This window comes from Pseudorca crassidens, chromosome 8, assembly GCF_039906515.1.
Source record: "Pseudorca crassidens isolate mPseCra1 chromosome 8, mPseCra1.hap1, whole genome shotgun sequence".
Taxonomy (NCBI): Eukaryota; Metazoa; Chordata; class Mammalia; order Artiodactyla; family Delphinidae; genus Pseudorca; species Pseudorca crassidens.
In genome coordinates, this window is record NC_090303.1 from 84,745,596 (window position 1) to 84,758,872 (window position 13,277).

The window sequence follows — 13,277 nt, forward strand, 5'->3', positions numbered from 1 at the left end:
AAAATCCACCCCCCCACATGCTAATTTTTCCTGCCTCAACAGCTTGCTCAAATGTTCATGTTCATGGTCTTCTCAAGCACCAGTCTTCTATTTGTGTTCTGATCTTGTCCCTTGCTACAGTGTCAAAGGCATTGCTCCTTTAATTCTCCTCCTGACGTCCAACATCACCAAGCTTTCCCTCTCTTCTAGACAACTCCCTGCAAGGAGCAAAATCTCCTATTCAAGAAATAAAAAGTAAAGCCTTCCTTTTATCTTCCTCTAGGTAACAGCCTCATTTGTATGCTTTCCTCTATATAGATAGATTTCTTCAAGTAATGTGTATCTATTGGGTTGGCCAAAAAGTTCATTCGGTTAGTGAATAATTGTTCAATAAAATTATTGGTGAAAATAAAAAATGTGTCTTTTATTTTTACTTAAAACCGAACAAATTTTTTGGCCAACCCAATACACCAGAGTTTTCAACCTTGGCACCTTGATCCAAACCACCAGTATCTCTACTCTTTCCCCACAACAGCAGAGTGATCACTGAACCTGTTTAAAACACTGCAATGATTTTTTTTCATTACATTAAGAATATAACTCAACCATTTAACCTGGCCAGCAAAGCTCTACAGGACCTCGCCCTGCCTACCACTTGGACCGCTTCTCATATCTCACACTCTCGACCCAGCCTCCCAGCCTCATCTCTCTTCCCTGAGCATGCAAAGCTCCTGCCTCCGGGTCTTTGTCTTCACAATTTCTTCTGCCTAAAATGCTCTCAATCCCTGACCTTGGAGGATCAGGGCTGGCTTTTTTCCCCTTTTCATTTAAACCTCAGCTTAAATTTACTTTGTCAGAGAAGCCCTTCCTGAATACCTAATCTAAGATAGCTATCATGTCAATTCTATCACATCAGTTCTCTGCATAAAGCTATCAGACATTTAAAATTTTGTTTTATCCCCCCCTCCCGTCATCACAAAAGGATTTAAGGGTGAAGGGAGCAATTTGTTCACTTCTGTATCCCTAGCACCTAGAATAATGCCCTGCACACAGCTGGTATCTGATAAATTTGTGGAGCTGATTAGAAGACGATGCAAGATGTATCCATTTTATGAGAAAGCAGGTTCTGCCTCAGCTGCTAGACATAATCTTTTTAAAAAATCTATCCTGAAAAATCTCATTTTCAGAACTCCAGTAAAAGGAGAGCTTTTAACAATGGCTTATATTCTTTTTTTTTTTTTTTTTTTTTTTTTTTTTTTTGCGGTACGCGGGCCTCTCACTGTTGTGGCCTCTCCCGTTGAGGAGCACAGGCTCCGGACGCGCAGGCTCAGCGGCCATGGCTCACGGGCCCAAACCGCTCCGCGGCATGTGGGATCTTCCCGGACCGGGGCACGAACCCGTGTCCCCTGCATCGGCAGGCGGACTCTCAACCACTGCGCCACCAGGGAAGCCCGGCTTATATTCTTATAGCATTATCTAAAAAAATTTTTTTAGGAAACTTTTCTACTAGAATGTAACTGAAACAGGAACTAAATTCAAACCCAAGGTTGCAAAAGTAGAGAAGTATATAGGTGATCTTAATGGAATTTGCTTCCTCAGTCTAAGAATTCATTCTATTTGTGGAAATATAGTGGTTCAAGTAGTCTTTGTTAAATGACTGACCCCAAACCTCTCATGCATGACACACTCCTCTCTACTCCCAATCCTGGTCTACTCCTGACTAAGCAGGGCTCAGTTAAGTTACTCACAATAGTTCCTGAGGGAGTAATTGTACAATGTTTCCAGCTAGGAAGACACAAAGTAAATGGTAAATATTCTAAACTCTACAGTTAGTCATACCATATGTTATAAAACTCCATTCCAAAAATACTGTGAGGTAATTTCTGGCCATAGTGAAATAAAAAATGTATTATGCCAGAAGAGTCTGTGAATCTGCCAATGAAAAAGGTGAAAACATTTCCTTTAATCACTGGCACAAGTAAAAAGAATATGGTGCACTGAATATCAGAATATCTTTTAATTAAAAACTGGTGGCAGATTGGGAAATTTAGAAGGAACTCAGACAGGTTATCTAGTCTAGTTTCCTTTGGAAAAGAATGACCTAAAACCATTCTATTTAGATGACAGTCTGACCTAATTGTAAAGGCCACTGGTATAGCTCAAAATAGCATTCTAATTTTTGTTATTGTCCATGACTCTTTCGTTTTGTTTCTATTTACTCAAATGGACTTGGCTAGCTCTTGCCATATGCTATTGACATCAATTACACTGAAGAATGAGCTTGGGTTTTTCCCTGGCCATTCTATCAACATTCGGCAAACACATTAAGTGGTCTCTCCAGAATCTTGTTCTCAACCGTTCCTCTCACACAGTCAGCTTTGGTATCATCAAATTACAGTCCAGACACACATAGCATATAGCCTGCTCCTGAGAGGGTCCTCCTCACTGTTAATATGGAGATAACACACAGGTAGTATTTCAAAAGTGAGTTTCTAGACTTGTTAGCTGGCTCTTACAAAAGAGTTTTCTATTTTAAAAAAGTATAAATGGTGACAGAGTTCCCAGGCTGGTCTTAAGGCTATCTACAAAAGATTCTAAGATACTCTATAGTTCTATCTGAAATTAGTAGAATACATGTCTATTAATATACTAGTCAGTAGACATTTAAAAATAAGATTAAATGACAACTTTAAAATTTTCTGTTGAATGCTAGTGTTTAAGTAAAATAGGTAGATCTGATGGAGACTACTGTAGATCTTGAAGGGAACTTTTCAAGGTACTTTCAAGACCTTTAGAGCAGGGGTCCCCAACACCCCCGCCATGGACTGCTAGCGGCCTGTTAGGAACTGGGCCATACAGCAAGAGGTGAGCGGCGGGCGGGTGAGCGGAGCTTCAGCTGCCACTCCCCATCGCCTGCGTTACCGCCTGAACCACCCAAGCCCCCACACCCCCCGCGGTAAAATTGTCTTCCACAGATCCAGTCCCTGGTGCCAAAAAGGTTGGGGACCGCTGCTTTAGAGGCTGAAAAGCTTAAATTTAATATTGTACGTTGTATTTTATCAGAAGACATAATTTTGCCCTCTTGGGTGAGGTTTATCCAAAGTATTACTGTTATTGGATTTCCCTGGTGGCGCAGTGGTTAAGGATCCACCTGCCAATGCAGGGGACACAGGTTCGATCCCTGGTCCGGGAAGATCCCACATGCCACGGAGCAACTAAGCCTGTGCGCCACAACTACTGAGCCTGCGCTCTAGAGCCCGCGAGCCACAACTACTGGAGCCCGCGAGCCACAACTACTGAAGCCCGCGCGCCTAGAGCCCGTGCTCCGCAACAAGAGAAGCCACTGCAATGAGAAGCCCACGCACCACAACGAAGAGTAGCCCCTGTGTGACTCAATGAAGACCCAACGCAGCCAAAAAAATAAAATTTAAAAAATAAAAATAAATAAAAATAAAAATTCTGCCTGTTGAAAAATAAGAGAACAGATTCTCCCCTCCCCTTCTGTTAAAAAAAAAAATTATTACTGTTATTATTAGCTGTAAACGGGAGCCTTCTTGGTTCATATGAAGAGAAAAATGGAACAAAGGGAAACACAAGTGGAGGAGTCAGACTGAAAAAAGAAGCAGATAAGAATTGCTCAAGTAACAAGGGAAGGGAAAAGGGAAAGGAAGAAAAGGAGTGTAGAATAGCTATACTTAAAGGTTTATTCCAAGATGGAGTAAACTAAACTGTAAGCAGAGAAACAAAGGAAATAGTAGGTACACTTACACGCACAAATAATTAAAACTGAAGGTAAAAAAGAAAGGAGGGTGGTGGGAAACATGGGGGCCAGCAGGCCCTTAGCAAGCTACCAGGTAAGAATTCTGGCCAAGGATTGCTTGGTGGCTTTCTAGAACAAAACACAGGAAAAGCATAGACTCAGACAAAGATGTAGACAGGACACTCAAAAGACATGCACTTGCCATATGTTTTTAAATATTTACTTTTATAATAAAAGGGAACTTACTGCAGAATATTTGGGAATTACAGAAAAATGGTTTTAATTCCCTTAACAGCCATGGATAACTACAGCCAGTATTTGGCATTCATACTTGGAATTTGCATGGAAAAAATTATTGTTACACTATATAATGTTATACATTTTCCTGTGTGTTCCATTATTTATTTATTTATTCATTCATTTATTTTTTGGCCGCACTGCATGTGTGACTTACAAAATCTTAGTTCCCTGACCAGGGATTGAACCCAGGTCCCTGGAAGCGACAGTGCCAAGTCCTAACCACTGGTTGGCCAGGGAATTCCCTCCTATGTGTTCCTTTAAAGATGGTGTTAAAATATGAGTAATGGTTGTGAAACATTTTGTCCATTAAAATGTACCACAATTTAACTACTTTATTATCAACTGGGTGATTTAGGTTGCTTCCAACTTTTAAGTTTTAAAAATAACACTGCAATTTACATACTCTTGTATATTAATCTTAGTGTACACCTCTGGGTATTTCCTTATTTTAAGTAAAATCACTCAAAGGATACAAAATTTTATCTATATATACTGTTAGGTTGGCTACATCATAATAACTTTGCCAACAATGTTTAACCTGCCAATTTGATAAGTCATATATTCTCTTATTTTTTTAATCTGCATTCTTTGGATTAGACACAAAACCATTTGTATCCTATGCTTATCGATTATTTTTAATTTTTATAAAAAATTGCTCCATGTGACCTCTGTATATATGAGATCACTCATTTTTATTTCCCCACACAGCAACTGCAAGTCTTATCTTTGACGGATAAAAGCTCTTCCTTAGTAGATGAGCACACGTGTAACGACTGAAAACTGTGAATCTGGAGAAGTAGGGAATATGGCAGTCTCTGTAGAAACTCCTCTGCATATAACATAATCTTCATGGGCTGGGCATTACTTCGGTTTTGAAAGAGTATTTGTAAAGTCCTTACGTTCACCTTCACATCTCTGAAGCTTTGTAAAGACTATTCTCAATATGTGAAATACAATTCTTGTAAAAGCCTATCTCCTCCATATACTCTTTCTTCCTCAACTGAGCTGCTAATTCACACTTCTCCTAAAAAGCAAGGAAATGCTGTCACTAAAGCAAATGCAGTATTTTGTATGTGTTGACTTTTTCCTCCCAACTAGTGAAAGCCTTACACAGCCTTCCTAACTATTGGGTAGAATGCCATATATCATGTATTCTGAGTATTTAATACATTGGTCAATATCAAACATGCAGAGTTCATTTAATTCCATTATCTCATTTTCTAGAAGAGGAAACAACAGTTCTGATAAGTATCATTCTCACAGTCAAGGAGAATCAGGGCCAGAACCATTCTTTCCCACTCTTTCCTGAACCAGTCCACTGACCAATCACATTCGCCTAACTACACAGTGACACACCCAGCAGCACTGCTAGCATTCTAGGAATGTTTCTGAATGAAAAAGATAAAAGTCTGTACTTTCAAATAAATCAGAACTTAAAGATTCAAATATAATTTACATCAAAGCAGTCTCTCTGGAAAACGATGCAAATATTTCAATGACATTACAATTGATTAAAGGAGTTTTATAATTTCCTTTTGAAAGAGCCCATAGGGCCAGTTTAAAACAAGATCATAATCCTTAAACTTAAGTCACTTTCACAACCATATTTCATTTTAGATTTCAACTGATGTTACTTTGTTTTTCAATTCATCTTATTCTCTAGAATTAAATGACCTTTAGCCATTTCAAAAATTTATATCCAGCTTCAAAGCATCAAGATTTGCCATCACTCATGATATTCAAAGAGAATGTAAAATTCCAAAAGATGAGCTTAAGATGTTTGGAACAATGATGGCATTGTAAGAGTAAGCTCGTAACTTCCCCAGGAGTCTGTTTATATTCCTTCTCTTTCCACAGAGGAGTTGAGGGAGTTTACTGCTATTTGGGGGTAAAAACTTACTTAAAGACGTAAACTGTTTCTGAAAGGACTTTTGTAGTTATACCTCATGCAATCATGTAACTACTGAAAACTCTCTAAAACTGTATTTGGAGTATATACCAAAGATGAGCCTGTCAAATTACATTGCATATACACTTATATATGCATAGAAAAATGTTTTAAAGTACATTTTTATGCACTTTATGCAAATAATGATATCTATTGAGGGATAGGACTATAAGACATTTTAATTTTTCTTTACTTTTGCTCACCTGGACCTTCTTACATTCCTACTATGGATATGGAGCATTTATACAATTTAAAAAATACATAGTAATATTAAACAAAAAACTATATACATATACATTTTAAAATTCCAAGAGCTAAACATTAAAATACTTAATCTAAATTTGCACATCTCAAAATTTGGCTCAGAAAGAAGGGTATGCCTGCCTAGATACTATAGAGGCAGGGTTTAAAAAGAGCAGTGAAGTTGGATTTATCTTATCCCCTTGCCCTTCTGTATAATTCTGCAACTATCTATACAATTCAAAAAGGAATCTTTGCCTATTCTACATGAGCCACTACCTCTCAAAATGTTTAACGCACATTCTAACAGTAATTACATTGTTGACGACCTGAAAATGGGTCACCCCACACAACTGATTAAAACTCTCTTATGCAATCTTCCTTTGGAGGAAACAAGGACAGCTTGTACAAATATTTCAACTAGATCTACTTCCCTAAGAGAATATGGTACACATTTGTAGGTATTACCAAGTTCTAAAAGCACACAGAAAGGCAAAGGAAAAATTATAAAGAAGTTAAATTTGCCTAGTCATTTGTCCTAACCAATTTCATGTTACATCATTAATTTAAGAAAGTACAGAGGCCTCTGCTGTGTCATTAGTTAATAAACAATGTCTGAAGTTTAGATATTTACACTTTGAAAGTTATGCTGAAATAATTATATTACCTGGAAATATATGTTAAGACAAGACTTGAGAAAAAACTACATTTCTACAGGATATGTAATTGCATTTCTATAGGTTCATTGTTAGTTTCAACAAGCTATACTGTTTCCTTTCTGACTAGGAATCTAGGGTAACAAAACTAGATTTACCAAGCCAATTTTTAGTCTTTAAGTAAATAGGTATGTATGGAATATATTTGAATGAATTTACATGGTTTGGACGTTCTGTTTGTAAAGGTTTAAAGATCATACCACTCAACTACATAAAAGTTTTAAATGCCTATATAGAAAGAAACACCCTAAAGTTAAAAGACAAATGGGGGATAGGGAACCAATGTGACACAAAAGCCCTCCCGAACTGAGTGAAACCTACATTCCACCACACTGGAATGGAACTGAGAAAGGGCTGGTGTCCCAAGTATGCTAAGGTATTAAGTCAGATACATTCAGGGATTGTCTCAAAGATTCAGCACCTCACAGCACTCTTCCTACATCACCAGCTGATAACTCTAAAACTTGGAGGCCCTTATAGTAATTCAATTATCCATAAAGTATCTTCTCAATTACTGAGTTTAAAAACTCAACTTTAGGGCCCTTAAGAGGAGATCACCAGTTTATTCTTAAAATGAGCACTAAGAATCCCAGCCTAAGAAGGGATTATAGATGCTCTGTAGTATTTTTATAGCATGAAATTCTAAAACATATAAAGTAGCTAGATGTCAGGGGGCTAGGCCGTTGCATCTGACTGGGAATTAGCCTGTGACTATTCTAACGTTCCTGCATTATTTATCCGAGACAGAAATGTGGGGGCCTAGAATCAAAACATATAGCTCAGAATGTCTTTGGTCCACCTCTTTTAAAAAACCCTTTTGGGGTGGTGGGGCAGTCTAAATTCCAAGAGTTCTGGCATTAGCTCTGAAGACAAGCCCACAGCAGTAGCAACATATCTGAAACTAACAATTCTGAACATGCGGTTCAGTGTGACAGAGAATGCTCTAATAGATTCCAATTTTATCTTCTTCTTCCTTCTTAAAATTGGTCAATATTTTATAACATTTTAAAATCATCTACAGAATGAAACTTTTAAAAGTGGGCTTAAGTTAGCTAAGTTACTACCATTCTACAGTCTCAAAATATTTAAAGGTTATCAATCTTCAATCAAATATACCTCTATAGCATCTGATGCTAAAATACCTAAATTGTCACTAAATGCCTTAATAGGGGTAATAGGTTAATATCAACAATTAGGGCAGAAGATGAAGGTGAGGAAAAAAATACCCTTTATACAACCCCACTGAGGTTTCTTCTCTACTTTCTTTAGCTGTTTAGAGGGCTAAAAAGATTAGGAATGTAGAGAATGGAAAAGGGTACCCAGAGTGGGAGTGAACAAAAGTAAAGTAGGATATACACAGGATTTTTAAATGGCAGAATTAGAATAGGCACTGTAAAATATTAATTCCAACAATCTGGCATTTAAAATGAGATTTAAGATGTTTATTATTTTACTGCTAATAGCCTGAATGGACAGTGGGTCTTAAAATTGTTTAATGTGACCCTGACAGAAAAATCTAGAGTTATAGTCATTACAAGCATGCAAAGGGTATATTTAAACATTTTCTATCACACTATGGAAGTACCCCCCCCCACCAAATTACTAATTAACCTAAGCCAAAAAAGGAAAAAATTCAGTTAAGTTAATATTTCTGGAATTAATGATGTCCCATAAAACGTAGGATTTTTTTTTTTTCCATTTCAAAACTCTCTAAGGAGAGAAACTGGGTAGTTACATACCTATAGATGGAGATTTGAAAGGGTATTTATCAGGAAGATCCACTCTAACTTTCCATACTCCACCTTCATATGGTGCTGAAATAAAAGCAAAAAAGTTAAACATTAGGATTGTGCCTCCAAATCAGAAGATAAATCTGAATGTAAGTTAAACATTAAATCCTAACCTGTTTTGAGAACCTTGCAAATTAATTCCTTCAAGAGTCAGGGAACTCTTATAACTAACTAACTACTATAACTAGTAGGTACTCTATGTTCAATTATACTACTTTTCTTTAAAAAATCTAGAGTTAGCAAAGGTTCATTTTCTCCCCCAAATTTACGTGATTCTTTAAAGTATCAAACACTGTTCAGTTATTTGGTAAGTAATAGCCTACTGTCTCAATCTATACCATGCTCACCCCACCCCCAAAAAACAACAAAAAACATTTCCACAAAACCCAGAATTCACAATTCATGTTTAATACTGTCACACAGAGATAAAAGAGAAAAGCATATAAAGTAATTATGATAAGAGCAAGATTTCCTCACTGCTTCTAGAATTAAATTAAATTTACTTTTCAAAAACTACACATATCACCATCTCCCTTGATATTCTCACTGTCTATTAAGGAATAGAGTAAAAGATTGTAATAAAAAACACATACCAACACATATACTTACTTCCTTGTGGTCCATAAAACTTCACTACAAATTCATTGAGTCCTCCTAGGATCGTAACCTCATGCTTACTCTCGATGCTAAGGTGGAAGGTAAAGGAAATTACACAGGCTTTATATTACCCAGAAGAACTAAAGATGGCTTCCTCAAGATATGCCATTTAAAGTGTTACCAACATTTTATAATGAAAGCAATAAAATATAAAACATGAATAATAATTCTTGTAATTTAAAAGGCAATATACGCTCTTGTGAAAAGAATATGAATGAGCTTTAGATTCAGAGAAGCTGGGGTTCAAATCCTAGAACTGCCATATACTGAATTTGAGCCTAGACAAAATAATGTAAACTCACTCCCTGAGCCTTTTGTTCTCCTTTGCAAATCAGGAAAACACCACTTTACAGACCTCTGTGAAGATTAAATGGGTTAAGTATGTAAAATGTGTAAGACCACATTGTATATATAAGTATGAAAAATAGGCACTTAATTTTAGTTTTTCTCCCCTCTGTACTGTCCCCACCCCATCCTATCCCCAATGACCCTTTAACATAAATCCAGCATTCCCTTTAGTCAAATTCAAGCACTCAGCAAAACACCGATTCTCCTGAACTGGAAATGCTGTGCTCCTAAAATTACACATTTACTAAGGAAGTCCCCATAATTTTCTCCCTGGCTTAGAGAATAATCAAAATAACTAGTGATATAACCTTGCTATAAGTAGCATTGCCAAATGCAAAAGACAAGCAAAAAAAAAAATTTTTTTTTTTAAATCTTATCTGTAGTATTTATTTTCACCTACTCTTTTCCTCCCTCTTTTCCATCCCCTTGAGACTGGTCTCTAGGTTCTTATGTGCTCGGGGTTGGAATCACAGAGCGCTAACACTTCTGTGTTCCCTTCCTCAAAAATTTACTTGTCCCGAGACCCACCCCTTTAAGGTACTAAGATTCGACTATAGAAACCAAACCAACCCACATCAGCAGAAGAGAGGGCTACTGGCTTAATATCTGTTTTGTCTCTGCTTTGTGGTCTAACCCAATAATGACTCTACTGAGAAAAATTTTAGATGGTGGGGGCTTTCGGGAGCTCTCAAATCCCACTGTAACCTTAAAAAAAAACCACCAACAACAACCAGATATGACAGACTGGTCTCATCTTTCTCAACCACCAGTGCAAATTACATTTTAATTATGTGTACTATTATACAAAAGAAAAAAAGCCAAAGAAATTTTAAGTGATCTCTTAAATAGAGAAAAATGTTAGTTTTAAAGGCTTGAAATTAAGTATTTGGCTCTCCAATCCTTTGTCCTGTAGGCCACAGAACAGAGGCCAGGTGTATTTTTGGCAAAGTCCTTGCTCAAGAGCAATGAACAGTATCCACTAGAGATATTAAATAATAAGATAATTCAGTCTATTTGATCTCATTCTTTTTGAAAACTATTTTAATAACATGCACACTGAAAGGATTCAAATAGTATCCACATTGGAAAATTGGCTTCATTTCTCATGGTCAAACGAAACATGCATGCATGCTTTGGTGTACTAAATTCTTCCTGGCACCTCCTTACAAAATATTCCAAAGCTAATGCTAATGTAATAAATTAAAGTACATGTTTAAATTGTTTTAAAACAAAAACAACCAAAAAAGCTCCCTTGTGTTAGTAAAAGTCAAATCTAGTTACAATAAACAAAGTTAATTACAAATAACTAAGTTCTCAAAAAAACAAACAAAAAAAACCTTGGGGATAAAAGGCTTTCTTAAGAATGACACCAAAGCCAGAAACCACAGAGGGAAAAATCAGCAGATGCAAGCACACACACACATTTAAAACTTCTATATTATAAAAAATAAAGTCAGGACAAAGGACAAACTAGAAAGAAAAGACCAGAAGAGCCAAGTTGAGAAAACTGAAATTAAGCCATAAAAAGTCCAACTCATTAGTTTAAAAATGAGATATTTTCCACTATTAATTCATAAAGATGAAAGAGCTAGATAAAACCCAGTGTTCAGTGGAGTATAAATTGGTATTCCTGAGGACAAATTTAGCACTATACTACTTAAAATGAATTTACTCTTTTACTCAAATTTCACTTCTTTCAAGTTATTTTTAAAAAAACAAAAAACAGACACTGCTGGTGGGAGTGTGATACGGTTTCAACCACTTTGGAAAACTGTTGGCACGGTAAAGCTGCACACATGCATGTCCCACACTCATCAGCACTATTCCCAGTAGACAGGAATAGCTATGTTCACCAAAACACATTTAAGAATGTTCGTATAGCACTACTTGTAATATCCAAAAATTAGGTTACAATCCAAAAGTTCATCAACAGTAAAAAGGATAAATTATGGTACAGTCACCCAACAGAATATTACACAGCAATAAAAAATTAACTGTACATGTAAATGGATGAGTCTCAAAGATATTACAGTAAGTGAAAGAAAGCAGATACCAAAGAGCACATACAATATGATTCCATCTACACACATTTCAAACAGGCTAAATGAATCAAGGTGTTAGAAATTAGGATAGTGGTCACCCTCTAGTGGGGCCTGGTCATTGGAAAGGGGTTTGAGAGGGACTTCTAGAGTGCCGATTACACTTTTATTTACAGTTCCATTTATCAATGAGCTACAAAAATGATTTGTGCACTTTTTGTACATATGTTACTATTTAATAAAAGAAGTTTACTAAATATAAGACTATCTGATACATGTACAGATATTTTTTATTTAAATTTTTAAAATGAAAATAATTTAAGTATTTATCAATAGGAAAAAGAATTATAAGCCATTTATGCAACAGGCTGCTACTAGTGTCTATTATTGTTTACTAGTGTCTTCTCCCCAACCAGAGCTCCTCTAATGTATGTTTCTGTTTAACTTGGGGTATCCAGAAGTAGTCAAAATGAATACACTGTAGTACCACATATAAAGATATCTCAGACATTAAACTAAATAAATTTGCAAGGATAATAATGAAGTAAGGTAGAGGATTAAATGAGTTTAACAAAAGAAGTCAAACTAATTTTACAATATAAGAATCTGTAAAAGCAGCATTCCCTATCAATCAGACCTAACTTGCTATGAATGACACTAATCTACAGCAATTACTCTTAATTAATCATTTAAAATTATAAGTTATCCACATGAATGTCCCCTCTAGAAAACTGAAGATATCTTTTCTATCTTTTATGTAGATGCAGTTAAGTCTGGGTTTCTTCCATTTTGTGATCTGTTTGGGATTTAGTCCATGCTGTTACCTACTTTTCAAAGAAGATTCTCCTTTTGAAAAGGTCATGTGAAAATGAGATTAGAAATTAATGCTCCAAACCTCCTCTTTCCCATGATCCCTGGTATAACCCACATTCCAGATACACTGGGTCTGTCTTAAATTACACATTATACTGTAAATTAAAGTGTTATTATAGTCCATTTCACATGAAAAGCTAAAAGTAAACTGAATGAAACCTTTAAAAACTTCTACCAAGTTGGTAAAATGAAGAAGCTGTACTAAATTTATGCTGCCTTGGAGTGGTACAGACACTAAATCAGATGGAAAAAAAGAATTTAAGTTTAGTTGAAAGAAAAACACTGCATTAAAAATAAGCCATTCCATCACCATGAATGAATGACTTACCCACAAAAAATATAAAATTACTTGACTACTGTTACCATGTATATTTATGGTAGAGGCCACGAGTTTCTTTCTGCTCCCTGCTGCAAAGTCAAGGGCAAGGAAGGCAAATGAGAAGGCAGGTTACAATGACAGGTTACAATGATCTATTTCTGAGATGTGCTGGTCAGGCTAGTAGCCTGGTGGGAACTCACTAGAAGGTTCCTTCATTACTTTCTCACTTTCAAAGCTTGAAAATATAAAATATCCTTCAGATACTGTTCTGGTAAAAATATGTTAAATAAACCCATAAAAATCACCTT

The 13,277-nt window shown here is 36.1% G+C and overlaps 1 protein-coding gene across 2 annotated transcripts in view; it reads right to left on the reverse strand.

The window, feature by feature from the left end:
* The window catches only part of UBE2H (ubiquitin conjugating enzyme E2 H), a 100,233-nt gene that overhangs the window by 34,018 nt on the left and 52,938 nt on the right, over positions 1 to 13,277 (reverse strand). For both annotated transcript variants that reach the window (XM_067746997.1, XM_067746998.1), the window contains exons 2-3: positions 9,343 to 9,419; positions 8,683 to 8,757 (exon numbers count right to left, since the gene is read on the reverse strand). In XM_067746997.1, coding sequence (XP_067603098.1) covers positions 8,683 to 8,757; positions 9,343 to 9,419 — 152 coding nt within the window. The remainder of the gene's footprint in view (positions 1 to 8,682; positions 8,758 to 9,342; positions 9,420 to 13,277) is intronic.